This window comes from Salmo trutta, chromosome 22 (assembly GCF_901001165.1).
Source record: "Salmo trutta chromosome 22, fSalTru1.1, whole genome shotgun sequence".
Lineage (NCBI taxonomy): Eukaryota > Metazoa > Chordata > Actinopteri > Salmoniformes > Salmonidae > Salmo > Salmo trutta.
The window spans coordinates 45810474-45831198 of record NC_042978.1 but is presented as its reverse complement, the minus strand read 5'-3'; the positions used below and the strand labels follow the sequence as shown (position 1 = coordinate 45831198).

The window sequence follows — 20725 nt, the reverse complement described above, 5'->3', positions numbered from 1 at the left end:
TGTTTTACTTTAAATAACTGGGTGGTAAAAGAGACTACGGAAATCCCAACCCCTAACTTACATCCATCCTATCCCATCCCTACCTGTTGGGGCGACAGTCCCGGGAGGTGGATGATCAGACAGCGCTCAAAGTCCAGGATGGAGAGCTTGTCGTTGAGGGCCTGTCTCTTTAGACTGAACAGCACCAGGCTCTTAGGACACCCCACCAGCAGGTCTCCGGTCACCCCACAGCACGCCACACACAGCGGACGCTCAAACAGTGGAATCTCAATGATCTCCATCTGCTCCTTGGGAGCCCCGCGCATGGACGAGCCGCGCAGGAAATGACCGAGCAGACGCACGCCAACGCGCGTCTTCTCAGCCGCCTGGTAGCGCCAGTTGGTGTAGGCGCGGAGGTAGGGGGCGTTGTTCTTCTCCTCGATGGTCACCAGGTAGTCCCCTGTGGAGGGAGGGGCGGACAAGGGGTGGGAGGATTAGGTGGAAAGGGGAGGAGGGTCAAAAACAAATTTTATTTGTCACATGCTTCCTAAACAAACAACAGGTGTAGACTAACAGTGAAATGCTTACTTATGAGGAGATTGTCATGAGTTAGAGGTAGTTTTCCAAGCCAATACTAACTTCCTACATACTGGACACAGAGACATAAAAATGGTATCCACTAGATCATCTGACTCTGGGGGATGTAGACAAAGAGCCTCGTTGTTCATCTGACTCTGGGGGATGTAGATAAAGAGCTTCGATGCTAAAATCACGACATATGCCTTTAACACTAAAGATCCAAATTAGCCTCGTTTTGTTTTGTTGATTGCATTTCAACTAACTCCATTAGCTACAGTTGAAGTTGGAAGTTTACATACACCTTAGCCAAATACATTTAAACTCAGTTTTTCACAATTCCTGACATTTAATCCTAGTAGAAATGCCCTGTCTTAGGTCAGGATCACCACTTCATTTTAAGAATGTGAAATGTCAGAGTAATAGTAGAGATGATTATTTCTTTCAGCTTTTATTTCTTTCATCACATTCCCAGTGGGTCAGAAGTTTACATACACTCAATTAGTATTTGGTAGCACTGCCTTTAAATTGTTTACTTGGGTCAAATGTTTCAGGTAACCTTCCACAAGCTTCCCACAATAAGTTGTGTGAATTTTGGCCCATTCCTCCTGACAGACCTGGTGTAACCGAGTCAGGTTTGTAGGCCTCTTTGCTCGCACACGCCTTTTCAGTTCTGCCCACAAATTTTCTATAGGATTGAGGTCAGGGCTTTGTGATGGCCACTCCAATACCTTGACTTGGCTGTCCTTATGCCATTTTGCCACAACTTTGGAAGTATGCTTGGGGTCATTGTCCATTTGGAAGACCCATTTGCGACCAAGCTGTAACTTCCTGACTGATGTATTGAGATGTTGCTTCAATATATCCACATCATTTTCCGTCCTCATGATGCCATCTATGTTGTGAAGTGCACCAGTCCCTCCTGTGGCAAAGCACCCCCACAACATGATGCTGCCCCCCCCGTGCTTCATGGTTGGGATGGTGTTCTTCGGCTTGCAAGCCTCCCCCTTTTCCCTTTAAACATAACGATGCTCATTATGGCCAAACAGTTATATTTTTGTTTCATCAGAAGAGGACATTTCTCCAAAAAGCACAATCTTTGTCCCCATGTGCAGTTGCAAACCGTAGTCTGGCTTTTTTATGGCGGTTTTGGAGCAGTGGCTTCTTCCTTGCTGAGCGGCCTTTCAGGTTATGTTGATATCGAACTCGTTTTACTGTGGATATAGATACTTTTGTACCTGTTTCCTCCAGCATCTTCACAAGGACCTTTGTTGTTGTTCTGGGATTGATTTGCACTTTTCGCACCAAAGTACGTTCATCTCTAGGAGACAGAACGCCTCTCCTTCCTGAGCGGTATGACAGCTGCGTGGTCCCATGGTGTTTATACTTGGGTACTATTGTTTGTACAGATGAACGTGGTACCTTCAGGCGTTTGGAAATTGCTCCCAAGGATGAACCAGACTTGTGGAGGTCTACAATTTTTTTTCTGAGGTCTTGGCTGATTTCCCCATGATGTCAAGCAAAGAGGCACTGAGTTTGAAGGTAGGCCTTGAAATACATCCACAGGTACACCTCCAATTGACTCAAATTATGTCAATTAGCCTAACAGAAGCTTCTGAAGCCATCACATAATTTTCTAGAATTTTCCGAGCTGTTTAAAGGCACAGTCAACTTAGTGTATGTAAACTTCTGACCCACTGGAATTGTGATACAGACAGACTATTTCACTTATAATTCACTGTAAACAATTGTTGGAAAAATTACTTGTGTCATGCACAAAGTAGATGTCCAAACCGACTTGCCAAAACTATAGTTTGTTAACAAGAAATTTCTGGAGTGGTTAAAAAACGAGTTAACGACTCCAACCTAAGTGTATGTAAACTTCCGACTTCAACTGTAGCTATGTAGACCAAATCAGAAAGTTTCTAGGTGTTTCCAATCTCTTTCATAGCCTGCCATACACGAGTTGCTGAGCTGAGGCTACGAGGTTATCAGAAAGTTTACTAGCTAGCCTACTTCTCTGGCATAAGGCATAGCCTACATGTTGAAATATAATTTGAGCGTTGTTTTCCTCTGCTAGCCAACCGGCTACCAAGTTTGGACTAGTTGCCTGCTTGCTAGTAGCAAATGTTACACACAGAAAATGATTATATCCTGTATGTTATTTGACTTGAGGAGGATGAGCATTAGACTATACAGTAGGATTGTAGTTATCCTACAGAAGGCAGTGTTGCAGTTCTTTTAAAATAAGTTTATCGCGAGTCTGGAGGTCTCAAAATGGACAGTCAGTGTAGGAAGACACTTGGCTGTCACTAGTATATTCGTATGTAGGCCTCCATTAAGTGTAACCTGTTTTATAGGCTATGCATTATTATAATCATTTACTTTGTCACGTGCATTTTGAATCAAGCAACAAGGACCATCATTTAAACCACCCCCCAAAAAAGCTTGTTATGCAAGGGGGCTCGAAGTTGAAGTTCACTATCCATTACGAGTCAACCACTCTAGCAGCATGTGCCTCTTAAAAGTGATTATAATAACAATAACTTACATGACTGCTATTTGACAAATCCATAAGGCTCTTCAATAAACCAGATGTAATGACCAGATATACCTTTTTCCATAAAAGCACATGGATGTGTGTGAAACAGAAACATGGGATTTTGTCATATGCAAAAAGGTAAACATGTTGTCCAACGTTAGTAGTAGCCTAGTCAAGGATTTATTTAACTAGGGTAGGTTAAGAACAAATTCTTATTTACAATGACGGCCTACCCCGGACGACGCTGAGCCAATTGTGCGCCGCCTAATTACGGCCGGATGAAATACAGCCTGGATTCGAACCAGGGACTGTAGTGACGCCTCTTGCACTGAGATGCAGTGCCTTAGACCGCTGCGCCACTCGGGAGGATGCATCTTTTGCAATATTGGCACACAACAAACGTAAACTTTGAATTTGTAAGTTTAAAATATCCCTCTAGTGGCCAGGGTTCACCTAAACCTATTTTAAGAACTGCCATTGGTTGGTGGATATAGAGTGGGGGAAAAAAGTATTTGATCCCCTGCTGATTTTGTACATTTGCCCACTGATAAAGAAAGGATCAGTCTATAATTTTAATGGTAGGTGTATTTGAACAGTGAGAGGCAGAATATCGAGAAAAACGCATGTCAAAAATGTTATAAATTGATTTGCATTTTAATGAGGGAAATAAGTATTTGACCCCCTCTCAAATCAGAAAGATTTCTGGCTCCCAGGTGTCTTTGATACAGGTAACAAGCTGAGATTAGGAGCACACTCTTAAATGGAGTGCTCCTAACCGCAGCTTGTTACCTGTAAAAAAGACACCTGTCCACAGAAGAAATCAATCAATCAATCAGATTACAAACTCTCCACCATGGCCAAGACCAAAGAGCTCTCCAAGGATGTCAGGGACAAGATTGTAGACCTACACAAGGCTGGAATGGGCTACAAGACCATCGCCAAGCAGCTTGGTGAGAAGGTGACAACAGTTGGTGCGATTATTCGCAAATGGAAGAAACACAAAAGAACTGTCAATATCCCTCGGCCTGGGGCTCCATGCAAGATCTCACCTCGTGGAGTTGCAATGATCATGAGAACGGTGAGGAATCAGCCCAGAACTACACGGGAGGATCTTGTCAATGATCTCAAGGCAGCTGGGACCATAGTCACCAAGAAAACAATTGGTAACACACTACGCCGTGAAGGACTGAAATCCTGCAGCGCCCGCATAAGCCCTCTGCTCAAGAATACATATACATGCCCGTCTGAAGTTTGCCAATGAACATCTGAATGATTCAGAGGACAACTGGTGAAAGTGTTGTGGTCAGATGAGACCAAAATGGAGCTCTTTGGCATCAACTCAACTCGCTGTGTTTGGAGGAGGAGGAATGCTGCCTATGACCCCAAGAACACCATCTCCACCGTCAAACATGGAGGTGGAAACATTATGCTTTGGGGGGGGTTTTCTGCTAAGGGAACAGGACAACTTCACCGCATCAAAGGGACGATGGACGGGGCCATGTACCGTCAAATCTTGGGTGAGAACCTCCTTCCCTCAGCCAGGGCATTGAAAATGGGTCGTGGATGGGTATTCCAGCATGACAATGACCCAAAACACACGGCCAAGGCAACAAAGGAGTGGCTCAAGAAGAAGCCCATTAAGGTCCTGGAGTGGCCTACAAAATCAGCAGGGGATCAAATCATTTTTTCCCCCAGTGTATAGTCTAAGATCTTTGATAGGCTGATGAAGTACTTGTGACAGGATATAGTCAGTGCCACCTGTTGAGGCTAGCATAGGGCTAACATGTGCCATGTAATCTGATGGGACCAGCTACAATTAAGTGTTCGGTCACGAGCAAGTAAATTGACAATTTTAATTGGCTGATACTCATTTTGTACCGGAGAACCTGTTTAAATGTAAATGGTTACTTACGTTCACAAGTATGGACCCGGTATTATTACTTGACAGATTATCTATGAATGACTGAACAGGCACGAGCTATCATATTATTGCTCTATTATTGCAAACAGAATAGTTTGACGTCACACACTAATCTCCCATAGCAAGATAATGGAGGTAGAGACTCACTACCGCCCTCTGCTGTATTATTTTGCGATTACACCACGAAATAGCAATGCGACATTGACAACGGTTCATATTATTGGAAAGTCTATTTTTTTGCCGGGCTCCTTACGTTACGTATGCGATTACTGATTTGTAAATACATAGCACCGCCATGCCTAGCACCCAATGTCTATTCTGATATCATGTTGATCTCTCGTATATACACTCAGATGCAATAAAGAGGTCAACAGAACGCAGACCGTGGGGCGATAGAAGGAAGACACAGGATTGGCCAACATTCAACAAATCTAACAAAATGGATATTTGGTAAATCCATCATGATTGACATTGTAACAGGCCCACAGTGTGGTTAATAAAGTCTAATTATACATATGCATTCAGACTCCTTTGCTATGAGACTAAGTTGAGTTCAGGTGCATCCTGTTTCCATTGATCATCCTTGAGATGTTTCTGCAACTTGAAAAGGCACACACCTGTCTATATAAAAAGGTCCCAAAGTTGACAGAGCATGTCAGAGCAAAAACCAAGCCATGATGATGAAGGAATTGTCCGTAGAGCGCCGAGATAGGATAGTGTCGAGGCACAGAATTTGGGAAGGGTACCAAACAATGTCTGCAGCATTGAAGGTCCCCAAGAACACAGTGGCCTCCTTCATTCTTAAATGAAAAGAAGTTTGGAACCACCAAGACTCTTCCTAGAGCTGGCCGCTCTGCCAAACTGAACAAACGGGGGAGAAAGGCCTTGGTCAGGGAGGTGAACAAGAACCCAATGGTCACTCTGACAGAGTTCCAGAGTTTCTCTGTAGAGATGGGCGAACCTTCCAGAAGGACAAGCATCTCTGCAGCACTCCACCAATCAGGCCTTTATGGTCGAGTAGGCAGACGGAAGCCGCTACTCAGTAAACGGCACGAAAGTCTGCTTGGAGTTTGCCAAACGGCACCTAAAGACTCTCAGATCATGAGAAACAAGATTATCTGGTCTGATGAAACCAAGATAGAACTCTTTGGCCTGAATGCCAAGTGTCACGCATGGAAACCTGGCACCATCCCCACGGTGAAGCATGTTGGTGGCAGCATCATGCTGTGGAAATGTTTTTCAGCAGCAGGTACTGGGAGACTAGTCAGGATCAGGGGAAAGATGAAAGGAGCAAAGTACAGAGAGATCCCTCATGAAAATCTGCTCCAGAGCACTCAGGACCTTAGACTGGGGCGAAGGTTCACCATCCAACAGGACAACAACCCTAAGCACATAGCGAAGACAGCGCAGGTGTGGCCCAGCCAGAGCCCGGAATTGAATCTGATCAAACTTCTCTGGAGAGACCTGAAAATAGCTGTGCAGCGACGCTCCCCATGCAATCTGACCGAGCTTGAGGATCTGCAGAGAAGAATGGGAGAAACTCCCCAAATACAGATGTGCCAAGCTTGTAGCATCATACCCAAGAAGACTCAAGGCTGTGATCGCTGCCAAAGGTGCTTCAACAAAGTACTGAGTAAAAGGTCTGAATACTTATGTAAAATGTGAAATACATTTATTTTATTTTTTTTATAAATTTGCAAACATTTCTATAAACCTGTATTTGCTTTGTCATTATGGGGTATTGTGTGTAGATTGACAAAAAAAGAAAAGAATATTGTAATAACATTTTAGAATAAGGCTGTAACGTAACAAAATGTGGAAGAAGCCAAGGGGGCTGAATACTTTACGAATGCATTGTAGATATATTTGGCTGTTTTCGATGCATAACATTAAGAAGTGCCTTTTCAGGTTTAGAAGAAGTGACTGCTGTAACCGCCCTTTTCGTCCTCATGCCAACTAGCAGCAGCCAACACAGACATGTATTGGTCTGATACACAGATATAGTACAGGCTATACAGAACCTGAATAAACACTTCATTTATAATTATTATGACATTATAAACTGGTTGGTTCGAGCTCTGAATGCTGATTAGCTGAAAGCAGTGGTATATCACACCGTATACCATGGGTATGACAAAGCATGTATTTTTACTGCTCTAATTATGTTGGTAACCAGTTTATAATAGCAATAAGGCACCTTGGGGGTTTGTGGTATATGGCCAATATACTACGGCTAAGGGCTGTATCCAGGCACTCGGTGTTGCTTAAAAAGACAATTTATGCTCGATTCAAAAATGTGATCAGAAGCTTTATATAGATGGTGACGCAATTGCGGAGCCTCCAGAGGCCTCCGTATCGCATCAGAGGCCTCCGTATCGTATCACCGTGCGCCTCTCAAATTGTGTAACAACGCGGAGGGCTCTGTATCGCTCCACGGTAGGTGGGGGCAGTACATCCTGTACAAACTCACTTTTTTTAACAACTTCCTTCACAATAGCTCTCCTCTGCTCCGCTAAGCACATGAAGTATGAAAGCCCTGATGTCTGCGGAGGCTGCGTCGCAGTAAATACTGTACAGACACTTCAGACGTTAGATTGACCACGCAGAGCCTTTAAATATACCATGGCATTGTTGAATACTCATTTCTGATTGGCTTGAAGGGCGTTCTAGAGAGTGCATTATTTCCCTATAATGCGCAGTATATTTGCACGGTATAATTCAATGGCTATGATTCGTTCTTATATGTTCGAGCTGCTTTTGAAAGCAAAAGTTGAATTGAAAACATTACTGGCATTGTTGAATTCGATTTTCATAATAGCAAGCTAAGACTAAAGGCGTCAGCATGCTTCAGTTCAGCTGGCAGCTAGCCAAAGTCGGCTAGGCGAACCAAACGAGCGTGCTCGTATACTTCCTCAAAAGACCTTAGCTTAAAAAACAAGGGGAAAAAAGTGGCAATTGTACTGTTTGTCCATTTTGAGATGCCGTAGCCACTCAAAATAATCAGAATAAATCTAACTGAAATCTGTCACTCATTTTGAAAATGTGCATGAAAACTATTCATCTCGCGTTAAATGACAAAGACTTTATTCAAGAATCCTTACTGTTGACCAATTACCGACGAAGAGGCATAGACCTCGGCGCCAAACTTGTGTGCCCGAACAGCCCCCCCCCCCCCCAAAAAAATAAATCTACTCCAAAACGTCAGAAAATATTGAAACTTCTGAATCGTTTAGACTGGGAAGCATACGGACGCCTTAATGGTTTGGTTAGCTAACCCAGTAAATCTGTTTGTTTGGTTACCAAGGCAACTACTGTAGCTATCTAATAAACTTGCTAGCTACACTGCATGACCAAAAGTATGTGGATAACTGCTTGTCAAACATCTCATTCCAAAATCCTGGGCATTAATATGGAGTTGGTCCCCCCTTTGCTGCTATAACAGCCTCCACTCTTCTGGGAAGGCTTTTCACTAGATGTTGGAACACTGCTGTGGGGACTTGCTTCCATTCAGCCACGAGAGCATTAGTGAGGTCGGGCACTGATGTTGGGCTATTAGTCCTGGCTCACAGTCGGCGTTCCAATTCATCCCAAAGGTGTTAGATGGGGTTGAGGTCAGGGCTCTTTACAGGCCTGTCAAGTTCTTCCACACCGATCTCGACAAACCATTTCTGTACGGACCTTGCTTTGTGCATGGGGTCATGCCGACGTTGCTTCCATAGGCATTGGAAGTCGGTAGTGAGTGTCGCAACCAAGGACAGACGATTTTTACGTGCTACATTGCTCAGCACTCGGCGGTCCCATTCTGTGAGGTTGTATGGCCTACCACTACGGCTGAACTGTTGTTGCTCCTAGACGTTTCCACTTCACAATAACAGCACATACAGTTGACCGGAACAGCTCTAGCAAGGCAGAAATTTGACAAACTGACTTGTTGGAAAGGTGGCATCCTATGACTGTGCCACGTTGAAAGTCACTAAGCTCTTCAGTAAGGCCATTCTACTGAAAATGTTAGTCTATAGAGATTGCTTGATTTTATACACCCGTCAACAACGGGTGTGGCTGAAATAGCAGAATCCACTCATTTGAAGGGGTGTCCACCTACCTTTGGCCATGTAGTGTACTTCAGTGGATGTTGAAAACATTTTTTAGCCATGGTATAAATGGCATAATCAACTCCTGGTTATATGCGTTCTCTGGAAAATAATGCAACTCCGAGGAAGGTTAGGATTATGCCTCTATTGCCATTCATTTCAATTCGACTGGCTTGGATTTCTCCCTGACCAATATGGTTGCTGGAACTTTTGAGGGTTCATGACAAATCCCGTCTAGTAATTAGATGCACCTCAATCACTCAGCAGTAAACAACTGAGCGAATAGGGAAAGGAGAAGTGAGAGAAAGAAAGTGACACACCTATCTCACTGTGTAGGATGCTCTGCACAGTCCCCATAGTGGCGAAGCGGCAGATGAGAGGACATCCATCTTCACCCAGTTGAAAAGCCTCGATCTTGCATCCTCCAGCGGACACCACGAATAGGGCACCCCCGCCACAGCACACCAACCCCGGTTCCTGCTCGGTTGGCACGATTTGCTGGGACGCGAAGGGGTGGCAGTTGTATACGTGAACCATCTTTACTTGTTTTCCAAAAATTACGTCGAGAAAAAACGATGTATACACCAAGCTAACTACATTGTCCCTGTGCGGGGCTTGTTACCAAATATAATGTGGTATTACTGTCTCTCTATCGCGGTTAGTGAACAACAGCCCGAGACTAGCTAGCTAGATTACTTAATCTAAATCACATGCCCCGCCGTCTTGTGATGAGCAGGCAGAATCCGTTGAACTCTCGAAAAGTATTTTTTTTCCTACCCAGTCTATGGTAAATTTACTCCACTTCCTCTGCCATTCGAAGTCCCCCATCTACACAGAAATCATAAAGTAATGTGAAACAGAAAGTCATGCTGTGAAAGTGACAACTAGAAATAACAACCAGAGTTGATTGGTTGAGTTCCCTGTCAGTAAGGCGCCCCGTCTTTCAATACCGTTTGAAAGTCCCGCCTACATCCTTCTTCTTCTCTCTTCTTTCTTCTTCTCCTTCTTCTCCTTCTTCTTTCTTCTCCTTCTTCTTCTCCGGCGAGGTTTAATGGTGGTTTTTATTAAATTTATGTTGGATACTGAGGTTTCTATGACTACTACCGACTAGACTGGGATATAAATACATTATACTTTGATCCACAAAATTGAGATTTAAAAAAAAAAATCAATACAAATAAAACCCTACACTCATTCATCCTTAAGAGTCTATGAGTGCGTCAATCTAAGTAACATAATAAAAAAAAATCCCCATCAAAATCCGTCAGTTTAAGATTTTCTGGGGCATTGGCTGCGTCTCAATCAGAAACATCCGCCTATGTCGGTGGAGTGGGGCTAAACTACAGTGGTGTTTGTCAGACCATGCGACGTCCAGAAAATCGGTCTTCTCACAAAAACATCTGTAGTGTCCGAACGGTTTGACTTTCAAATGAATGTGACCACTCTAGGAAAGAGGAGACTCCCACAAGTGTCACGGGACTGAAAGTAACCCATACAAATGAACGGAACTATGGAGGTTGTTTTGTGCCCAAAAATATAACGGGTTAAATCCTGAGCTTTCTTATATCTCCTAGATATAGGACAGACTCTTCAAAACCTTATTCCTTATGATTTATTTTTTGACTGTCTTTTTTTTTTAAATTTATGAATGTGTCATTCAATGTGTTTCTATGGGCTATAGTAGTAAAGACAAAATTCAATATTGTATCAAATAATTTTGTAATACTTTTTTAATTTATACCTAAAGGGGTCCTAAAATGTAAAATGAAATAGTTAAATGATCTCAGGCCAACGGCGGACAGGACACCACCACTCAACAGGACCTGTAACTCTTCTAAAGTAAAATCTTGTACCCCCAAATACTTCTCTTTTTCTGTGACTTCCGTTCCATCTCTGCTGTACAGTTGATAACCCTAGCTATGAGCGCTAAGAATTCAACCTTACTAAAGCATATATCACTCACTGACCTAACCCTCTGTGCTGGCACAGATCTACTACTCACGAGTGAATTTAATTACCAAATGCCGGTTTTCAATTTATTTGACGGGCCAAGAAGAGGCACGAAGCCGAAAAACTTATAACCGTTTCATTAGAACGACAAACACGAACTACAACTCCAACCAGCTGTATATGTCGTACATTCGACAGCGTGGCAGTCTGCGTTTAAAAAAAGTACTGTCTGGCAACGTTGAGTAAAAAATCCCCACCGTAATGTAATATAAAACACATCAAGCCATCAGACTGCTGAACACTTGAACTGGACTGAACACCTGCTCTAATTCTCAACACCTTAGCACACGTCACAACTGCTACTACCAGATTCTTATTATACGGCTCAGTTTATACCCTTTCCCCCATCCCCCTCTTCCCCAATACACGTGTAAATATTGTACTGTAAATTCTGCCTTCCTGTATTATACTGACGCTAAAATATGAATTCTATTCTACTGCCATTTACTTTATGTTCGTATTCTAATTTTGTATTATTTCTTATTGTTGTTTCATTGTCGAGAAGGAACCTGCAAGTAAGCATTTGTTTGGATGGTGAATACAATGCGTATCCCGTACATACGACTAATAAAACTTGAAACATGAACCGAACGGGAACTAACAGGTTTTTACCATCCTGTGAGTCCTCAACTCAAGCAGGCACGATGCCATAATGAGCATCGTTATGTTTGGAGGAAAAAGGGGGATGCTTGAAAGCCGAAGAACACCATCCCAACCGTGGAGCACGGGGGTGGCAGCATCATGTTGTGGGGGTGCTTTGCTGCAGGAGGGTGCACTTCACAAAATAGATGGCATAATGAGGCAGGAAAATTATGTGGATATATTGAAGTAACATCTCAAGACATCAGTCAGGAAGTTGAAGCTTGGTCGCAAATGGGTCTTCCAAATGGACAATGACCCCAAGCATACTTCCAAAGTTGTGGCAAAATGGCTTAAGGACAACAAAGTCAAGGTATTGGAGTGGCCATCACAAAGCCCTGACCTCAATCCTATAGAAAATTTGTGGGCAGACTGAAAAAGTGTGTGCGAGCAAGGAGGCCTACGAACCTGACTCAGTTACACCAGCTCTGTCAGGAGGAATGGGCCAAAATTCACCCAACTTATTGTGGGAAGCTTGTGGAAGGCTACCCAAAACGTTTGACCCAAGTTAAACTATTTAAAGACAACGCTACCAAATACTAATTGAGTGTATGTAAACTTCTGACCCACTGGGAATGTGATGAAAGAAATAAAAGCTAAAATAAATCATTCTCTCTATTATTATTCTGACATTTCACATTCTTAAAATAAAGTGGAGATCCTAACTGACCTAAACATTTTTTACTAGGATTAAATGTCAGGAATTGTGAAAAACTGAGTTTAAATGTATTTGGCTAAGGTGTATGTAAACTTCCGACTTCAACTCTATATCTTATATGACCTAATTTTTGTGAATTTGATGATATTAGCTTGAAGCCCATTCAAAAACCTTAGGGTACAGGAACCAGGAACTTGCAAGGACTTTCATAGGGTATTACGAGTTGGAGAGGCGTTCAAGTGAATTTTTACCAGTCGTTTGTGGTAAATACCACCTTCCCACTTGGTTATGAAGTCCCATACAGATTTTAATGGGCTTCAAGCTTATATCGTCAAATTCCTGAAAACGTGGCAATTTAAGAAATATGTCCAATTGTATTTGCAGATGAATTTACCTTTACCCAATGGCCTTTAATTAAGGTTTTTGATTACAAAAAAATGCAATTGAAAATCTTCATGAATGGCATCAGGTAGAAGTGCATGAATCCAAAAATATGAATATAAATTTACATATATCTTAAATGACATTTTCAGGATTTTGATGATATAAGCTTGAAGCCCATTAAAAACCGTATGGGACTTCATAACCAAGTGGTAAGGTGGTATTTACCACAAACAAACTGTAGCCAATTCAATATACCATTAAAAATGTTTTCATCTGATGAGAAGAGCAACTGTGTGTGTTTCAAAAGCATCATGTCAAACAAATTACTCTAAAAAATATTTCATAATTTGCCAGTGTAATACAGCAGATGGCCACAACATTCCATCTGCTGTACTACACTGGCAAATTATGAAATATTTTTGAGAGTAATTTGTTTGACATTTTACATTTTTAGTCATTTAGCAGACACTCTTATCCAGAGCAACTTACAGCAGTGAATACATACATTTCATTTTTTAATTTCATGCATTTTTTATTTTTTTGTACTGGCCCCCTGTGGGAATCAAACCCACAACCCTGGTGTTGCACACACCATGCTCCACCAACTGAGCCACAGGGAAGACATGATGTTTCTGAAACACACACAGTTGATCTTCTCATCAGATGAAAACATTTTTCATGGTATATTGACTTGGCTACAATCACACAATACATTATTATAACCACTGAAGATTTACTGTATCCATTGTAGACTAAACTATACATTTATTGCTCTGATAAATTTACTAGCTATCATAGTTATTATCAAACAGTACAATGTTGTAAAATTCTTTACATATGTGAACTGAGATAGCAGCAACAACAACAACAAAAGTGAACATTGTCCAGCCAGGGCAAAATAGGGGAAGTGTTTTGAGTCATAGTTCTTTCAGTTTTCCTTTGTTACCAAAGTAGCTTTGTATCTCAGGAAAATGTTAATAAGCTATTATTGCAGTAACGGAAGATGTTTATCAATCAAATTGGAAACCTATCCAGTCCCAGGTTAGTTTTCCTCTTGGCTGGACAGTTGCTTGCTGCTGGTGAGGCTCTTGGAGGTGGTGGCACATGAGGGGGAGGTAGAACCACCACTATACCCTTCAGTCTGGGGGAAGTCTGATTGGAGTTGGGGAGGTGGTGGTGGTGCTCATAGGGGTGCAGGTGTGTGTGCGCGTGTTTATGGTCCTCATCTTCACTCTGATGCCCACTGTCTCCTCTGACATGGGCCTCCTCCTCTGCCTTGGCACCCTGAGAGATGGACATAATAATGATAACTTTATTTGTAAAATGCTTTTGAAATGGTATGCCCACTCCCAGATCAACCCCTTTCCCCCAGACCTAGACATAGTCTTGGGCTTGAATTTAGACCACAATTTAGTCAGATCTGGATGGAACAAAAGCCTGCATTGCAGAGGTCTCCTGCTCAGTTACTGAGATTTCTATGACTACAATGCTGGTCTCAGTTACTGAGGTTTCTATGACTACTATGCTGGTTTCAGATACTGAGGTTTCTATGACTACTATGCTGGTCTCTCAGTTACTGAGGTTTCTATGACTACAATGCTGGTCTCAGTTACTGAGGTTTCTATGACTACTATGCTGGTTTCAGATACTGAGGTTTCTATGACTACTATGCTGGTTTCAGATACTGAGGTTTCTATGACTACTATGCTGGTCTCTCAGTTACTGAGGTTTCTATGACTACATTGCTGGTCTCTCAGTTACTGAGGTTTCTATAACTACTCTGCTGGTCTCTCAGTTACTGAGGTTTCTATAACTACTCTGCTGGTCTCTCAGTTACTGAGGTTTCTATGACTACATTGCTGGTCTCTCAGTTACTGAGGTTTCTATAACTACTATGCTGGTCTCTCAGTTACTGTGGTTTCTATGACTACTATGCTGGTTTCAGATACTGAGGTTTCTATGACTACTATGCTGGTCTCTCAGTTACTGAGGTTTCTATGACTACTATGCTGGTTTCAGATACTGAGGTTTCTATGACCACTATGCTTGTCTCTCAGTTACTGAGATTTCTATGACTCCTATGCTGGTCTCTCAGTTACTGAGGTTTCTATGACTACTATGCTGGTTTCAGATACTGAGGTTTCTATGACGACTATGCTGGTCTCTCAGTTACTGAGGTTTCTATGACTACTATGCTGGTTTCAGATACTGAGGTTTCTATGACTACTATGCTGGTCTCTCAGTTACTGAGGTTTCTATGACTACTATGCTGGTTTCAGATACTGAGGTTTCTATGACTACTTTGCTGGTCTCTCAGATACTGAGGTTTCATTGTGGCATGGCAGTGATGGCACTGTTGTGGAAGATTCCTACCTCTGGTTCAAAGATTTCACACTTGACCTCGATGTGGAGTTTGGTCTGAAACGTGCCATCATCCAGAGTGATGTGAGAGCCTGTGCAAAAGGCTTTGTGCTAGGCGACAGAAAACGGAATAGGATTGTTCAAATAGAGAAACATGGTATGCTAGTGATCTCACTGAGACTGATGTGGTTCTACAGTAGTCTGCTTTCCTCCGCTGAATAGCTGTCAGCTTGCCACATACAAATCATGATTTTCTTTCCTTTTTCCCTATTTCAAAACATGTGATAGACAGTGTGTAGATGTAGTGTGGTACTGTACTCACTGCAAATTCACAGTCCATCATTTTACACTGGGTCAGATCGACGTCAGGAGTGTCCTTAGCACAGACCGTCTCTCTGATGGTGAACTCTACAAAGTAGGCCGGACCCACCACCCACTGTGAAGACGAAGCAGTATACTTTGAACTTGAAATATACTGAAGAAAAATATAAACGCAACAGATAAAGTGTTGGTTCCATATTTCATGAACTGAAATAAAATATCCCAGAAATATTCCATACGCACAAAAACCTTATTTAGCTCAAATTTTGTGCACAAATTTGTTTACATACTTGTAAGGGAACATTTCTCCTTTGCCAAGATAATCCATCCACCTGACAGGTGTGGCATATCAAGAAGCTGATTAAACAGCATGATCACTACACAGGTGCACCTTGTGCTGGGGACAATAAAATGCCACTCTATACTGTGTTGTTTTGTCACACAACACAATGTCACAGATGTCTCAAATTGGCATACTGGCTGCAGGAATGTCCACCAGGGCTGTTGCCAGAGAATGTAATGCTAATTTCTCTACCATAAGCCGCCTCCAACGTCATTTTAGAGAATTTGTCAGTACGTTCAACTGGCCTCACAACCGCAGATCACGTGTAACCACGCCACCCCAGGACCTCCACATCCGGCTTCTTCACCTGTAGGATCGTCTGAGACCAGCCACCCAGACAGCTGACTGAACTGTTGGTTTGCACAACCAAATACATTTTGCACAAACTGTCAGAAACTGTCTCAGGGAAGCTCATCTGCGTGCTCATCGTCCTCACTAGGGTCTTGACCTGACTGCAGTTTGGCATCGTAACCGACTTCAGTGGCCACAGGCATGATGGAGATGTGTGCTCTTCACGGATGAATCCCGGTTTCAACTGTACCGGGCAGATGGCAGACAGCGTGTATGGAGTCATGTGGGCGAGCGGTTTACTAATGTCAACATTGTGAAAAGAGTGCCCCATGGTGGTGGTGGGGTTATGCAAAAACATTTGACCCAAGTTAAACAATTTAAAGGCAATCCTACCAAATACTAACTGAGTGTATGTAAACTTCTGACCCACTGGGAATGTGATGAAAGAAATAAAAGCTGAAATAAATAATCATCTCTACTATTATTCTGACATTTCACATTCTTAAAATAAAGTGGTGATCCTAACTGACCAAAGACAGGGAATTTTTACTAGGATTAAATGTCAGGAATTGTGAAAAACTGAGTTTAAATGTTTTTGGCTAAGGTGTATGTACACTTCCGACTTCAACTGTCGGTCTACAACATAGAACGGTCTCACAGACCTGCATGCTAGCTCCTGTTATGTTGAGGAGGGTGAAGTAGTTTGGCAGGCGATTCCTTCTGTTGTATTTCTGGAGGATCAGATTGGCCGTCTCCGCTATGATGGGGTCATCCAACTGCACTACTGTTGGACAGTCTGGACACGTGTCGACGATGACCGTGGCAGGCACTGAACACAAGGTCAAAGGTTAGGGGTTACAGTTCACTACAGGTCATCACTACACGTTGGTCAAACCAAAGGTTCAATGCACCAGTAAGTCATTGAACTGAAAGGTTTTTGTGGTTACAGTAGCTACTGTATATTGTTCCTGACCTCATGACCTGACCACGAAAAAGTAAGCCCTACTGAGTCTATATAAACAGACTCTACCTTGTTGGATGGCACATTTATAGCTGCGCAGTTCCACACTCTTCCCAACAGAGATAGACGCCACACAATGCCCATACACCTGTGGAGTGGTAAGAGTTGTTTAATTCACAGATCCCACTCTCCACTAGGCTGGTGCCAGATCTGTTTATGCTTTTGCCTACTCCATTGTCAAGTTTGGCATGACAACCCCATGACTGGCATTCAGTCTAACTCCCCACTCCCTATAAGTCTAACTCCCCACTCCCTATAAGTCTAACTCCCCACTCCCTATAAGCCTAACTCCCCACTCCCTATAAGTCTAACTCCCCACTCCCTATAAGTCTAACTCCCCGGTCCCTATAAGTCTAACTCCCCGGTCCCTATAAGTCTAACTCCCCACTCCCTATAAGTCTAACTCCCCACTCCCTATAAGTCTAACTCCCCGGTCCCTATAAGTCTAACTCCCCGGTCCCTATAAGTCTAACTCCCCGGTCCCTATAAGTCTAACTCCCCGGTCCCTATAAGTCTAACTCCCCACTCCCTATAAGTCTAACTCCCCACTCCCTATAAGTCTAACTCCCCACTCCCTATAGGCCTAACTCCCCACTCCCTGTAAGTCTAACTCCCCACTCCCTATAAGTCTAACTCCCCGGTCCCTATAAGTCTAACTCCCCACTCCCTATAAGTCTAACTCCCCGGTCCCTATAAGTCTAACTCCCCACTCCCTATAAGTCTAACTCCCCGGTCCCTATAAGTCTAACTCCCCGGTCCCTATAAGTCTAACTCCCCACTCCCTATAAGTCTAACTCCCCACTCCCTATAAGTCTAACTCCCCGGTCCCTATAAGTCTAACTCCCCGGTCCCTATAAGTCTAACTCCCCAGTCCCTATAAGTCTAACACCCCGGTCCCTATAAGTCTAACTCCCCGGTCCCTATAAGTCTAACTCCCCGGTCCCTATAAGTCTAACTCCCCGGTCCCTATAAGTCTAACTCCCCGGTCCCTATAAGTCTAACTCCCCGGTCCCTATAAGTCTAACACCCCGGTCCCTATAAGTCTAACTCCCCGGTCCCTATAAGTCTAACTCCCCGGTCCCTATAAGTCTAACTCCCCGGTCCCTATAAGTCTAACTCCCCGGTCCCTATAAGTCTAACTCCCCGGTCCCTATAAGTCTAACTCCCCGGTCCCTATAAGTCTAACTCCCCGGTCCCTATAAGTCTAACTCCCCGGTCCCTATAAGTCTAACTCCCCGGTCCCTATAAGTCTAACTCCCCGGTCCCTATAAACCCATACATCCCTATATGGTAAACTGCTTACTGGTACGTCAGCTACATCCTTTACTTCACATTTCTTCCACGGCTTCCTGCTGATCACATGACACTTTGTCTCCAGCACGTCTATGGTCAGGTTGAACAGCACTGCTCCTTCCTGGGGAGAGAGGTGGAGGTAGGGAGGCAGATACTCCACTAAAGGAGTGGAAAGCCCAAAAATGCGTGCAATAGCAATTTAACAGCTCAAATATTCTCATTTGTCAAATACTCTCATAACTGACCAATTTACATGTATTTACTTTAGGCGGGTAGTAGAGGATTTCGCAAACACTTTAGAACTTGCCTCTCTTGGACACTAGAGGGCAGTATCAATTACTAACTGAGAACCATACACGCTGTTGTGCTTTGTAAAAACAGAAATTATACAACTATACACAGCACCTTTACTCACCTCTATCTTTTCTGTAACATTTGTGCTCAAAAGACAGGAAAATAAAAAACTCTTGCATTGTTCCATTAACTAGAAAAACCCTTTTATTAAACAGGAAGAGTAGTACAGTTCAATACAGTAGCTAGTTGACTAGCCTCACCCCTGTCTGCTGGCTGACATCATAGACTCTGTTGAGGCTGAGGATGAATCCTTCGGTGAGGTCAGAATTGATCTGGTCCAGGCCTTCCTCCGCCGCCCTCAGGACCTCCGGGCCCTGGCACCCCACCGCAGGGGTCACCGGGGTGGGGCTACCCCCATGCCAACACACACACAGGGCCACCAGCCACACACAGACCCACATCCTTACTGTACACAGCACCCCATGTTAGCCTGGTCGCTAATGCTAATGAGGAAACGAGGCTAAAGAAGCATGGGCTGCTTCCCAGGGGCGTACTATATGCAGACTGAGAGGGGGAGGAGGGGAGGTAGTCCAAGGCCCCTACTGGGACTCAGCTAGTCAACTTTGCCCTCTTCCCCAGAGGACATGCAAATACAGCTTTATCTGCAGTTGACCAATTACTTTTCGTACATTTAAACATTGAGTGAGGGGTGGGCTCGGTGTGGAAATAGACAAATATTTGCCCTCACTCAATGGGGGCGGCGGTAGCCTCGAGCTGCCTGTTGGGAAATCTGTAGGAATACTACCTAACGCCATTGTGACCTTAAGCAAAGAAACCTAAGTACTCCACAGCCCCATGCTCTGCCACAGCCCCCTGCTCTGCCACAGCCCCTACTCTGCCACAGCCCCTGCTCTGCCACAGCCCCTACTCTGCCACAGCCCCTGCTCTGCCACTGCCCCCTGCTCTGCCACAGCCCCTGCTCTGCCACAGCCCCTACTCTGCCACAGCCCATGCTCTGCCACAGCCCCATGCTCTGCCACAGGCCCATGCTCTGCCACAGCCCCATGCTCTGCCACAGGCCCATGCTCTGCCACAGCCCCATGCTCTGCCACAGGCCCATGCTCTGCCACAGCCCCATGCTCTGCCACAGCCCCATGCTCTGCCACAGCCCCTGCTCTGCCACAGCCCCATGCTCTGCCACAGCCCCATGCTCTGCCACAGCCCCATGCTCTGCCACAGCCCCATGCTCTGCCACAGCCCCATGCTCTGCCACAGCCCCTGCTCTGCCACAGGCCCATGCTCTGCCACAGCCCCATGCTCTGCCACAGCCCCATGCTCTGCCACAGCCCCATGCTCTGCCACAGCCCCTGCTCTACCACAGCCCCATGCTCTGCCACAGCCCCATGCTCTGCCACAGCCCCATGCTCTGCCACAGCCCCTGCTCTGCCACAGCCCCATGCTCTACCATAGCCCCATGCTCTGCCACAGCCCCATGCTCTGCCACAGCCCCATGCTCTGCCACAGCCCCTGCTCTGCCACAGCCCCATGCTCTACCACAGCCCCATGCTCTACCACAGCCCCTGCTCTGCCACAGCCCCATGCTCTACCACAGCCCCATGCTCTACCACAGCCCCATGCTCTGCCACAGCCCCTGCTCTGCCATAGCCCCATGCTCTACCACAGCCCCATGCTCTGCCACAGCCCCTGCTCTGCCACAGCCCCTGCTCTGCCACAGCCCCATGCTCTACCACAGCCCCATGCTCTACCACAGCCCCATGCTCTACCACAGCCCCATGCTCTACCACAGCCCCATGCTCTACCACAGCCCCATGCTCTGCCACAGCCCCATGCTCTGCCACAGCCCGTGCTCTGTGTTTCCAGCATGGAATGTAAAAGGTGTTTGTTTTCCAGCGTGGAATGTAAAAGGTGTTTGTTTTCCAGCGTGGAATGTAAAAGGTGTTTGCAAATAATGAAACATGTAGCCTGGGTGCCAGTCTTTTT

General features: G+C 44.5%; 2 protein-coding genes across 3 annotated transcripts in view; both read right to left on the bottom strand.

Annotated features, from left to right (window-relative positions):
• hps3 (HPS3 biogenesis of lysosomal organelles complex 2 subunit 1) overlaps nt 1-10059 on the bottom strand; it is a 33963-nt gene extending 23904 nt beyond the window's left edge. The window contains exons 1-2 of one of the 2 annotated variants that reach the window (XM_029708163.1): nt 9430-10059; nt 84-439 (exon numbers count right to left, since the gene is read on the bottom strand). In XM_029708163.1, coding sequence (XP_029564023.1) covers nt 84-439; nt 9430-9646 — 573 coding nt within the window. In that variant the 5' untranslated portion in view covers nt 9647-10059. The remainder of the gene's footprint in view (nt 1-83; nt 440-9429) is intronic. The other variant, XM_029708164.1, reaches the window with a different exon arrangement.
• A 3482-nt stretch (nt 10060-13541) lies between these two features.
• On the bottom strand, nt 13542-19281 carry si:ch211-284e20.8 (CY domain-containing protein). The gene is made up of 7 exons (XM_029708167.1): nt 18985-19281; nt 18441-18551; nt 17147-17225; nt 16779-16945; nt 15484-15597; nt 15174-15272; nt 13542-14084 (listed from the first exon to the last, which is right to left on the bottom strand). The coding sequence occupies exons 1-7, from the start codon at nt 19183-19185 to the stop codon at nt 13815-13817; spliced, it is 1041 nt and encodes a 346-aa protein (XP_029564027.1). The 5' UTR covers nt 19186-19281; the 3' UTR covers nt 13542-13814.
• Nucleotides 19282-20725: the final 1444 nt, after the last annotated feature.

Excerpts from the sequence above, each read along its gene's own strand:
- si:ch211-284e20.8 (XM_029708167.1), bottom strand. The coding sequence starts at position 19,185 with ATGTGGGTCTGTGTGTGGCTGGTGGCCCTGTGTGTGTGTTGGCATGGG. Across the intron at positions 15,598-16,778 it reads TAACAGGAGCTAGCATGCAG|TGGGTGGTGGGTCCGGCCTA; the intron begins GTCTGTGAGACC and ends TCGTCTTCACAG. Across the intron at positions 14,085-15,173 it reads GTGAAATCTTTGAACCAGAG|GGTGCCAAGGCAGAGGAGGA; the intron begins GTAGGAATCTTC and ends TCCATCTCTCAG.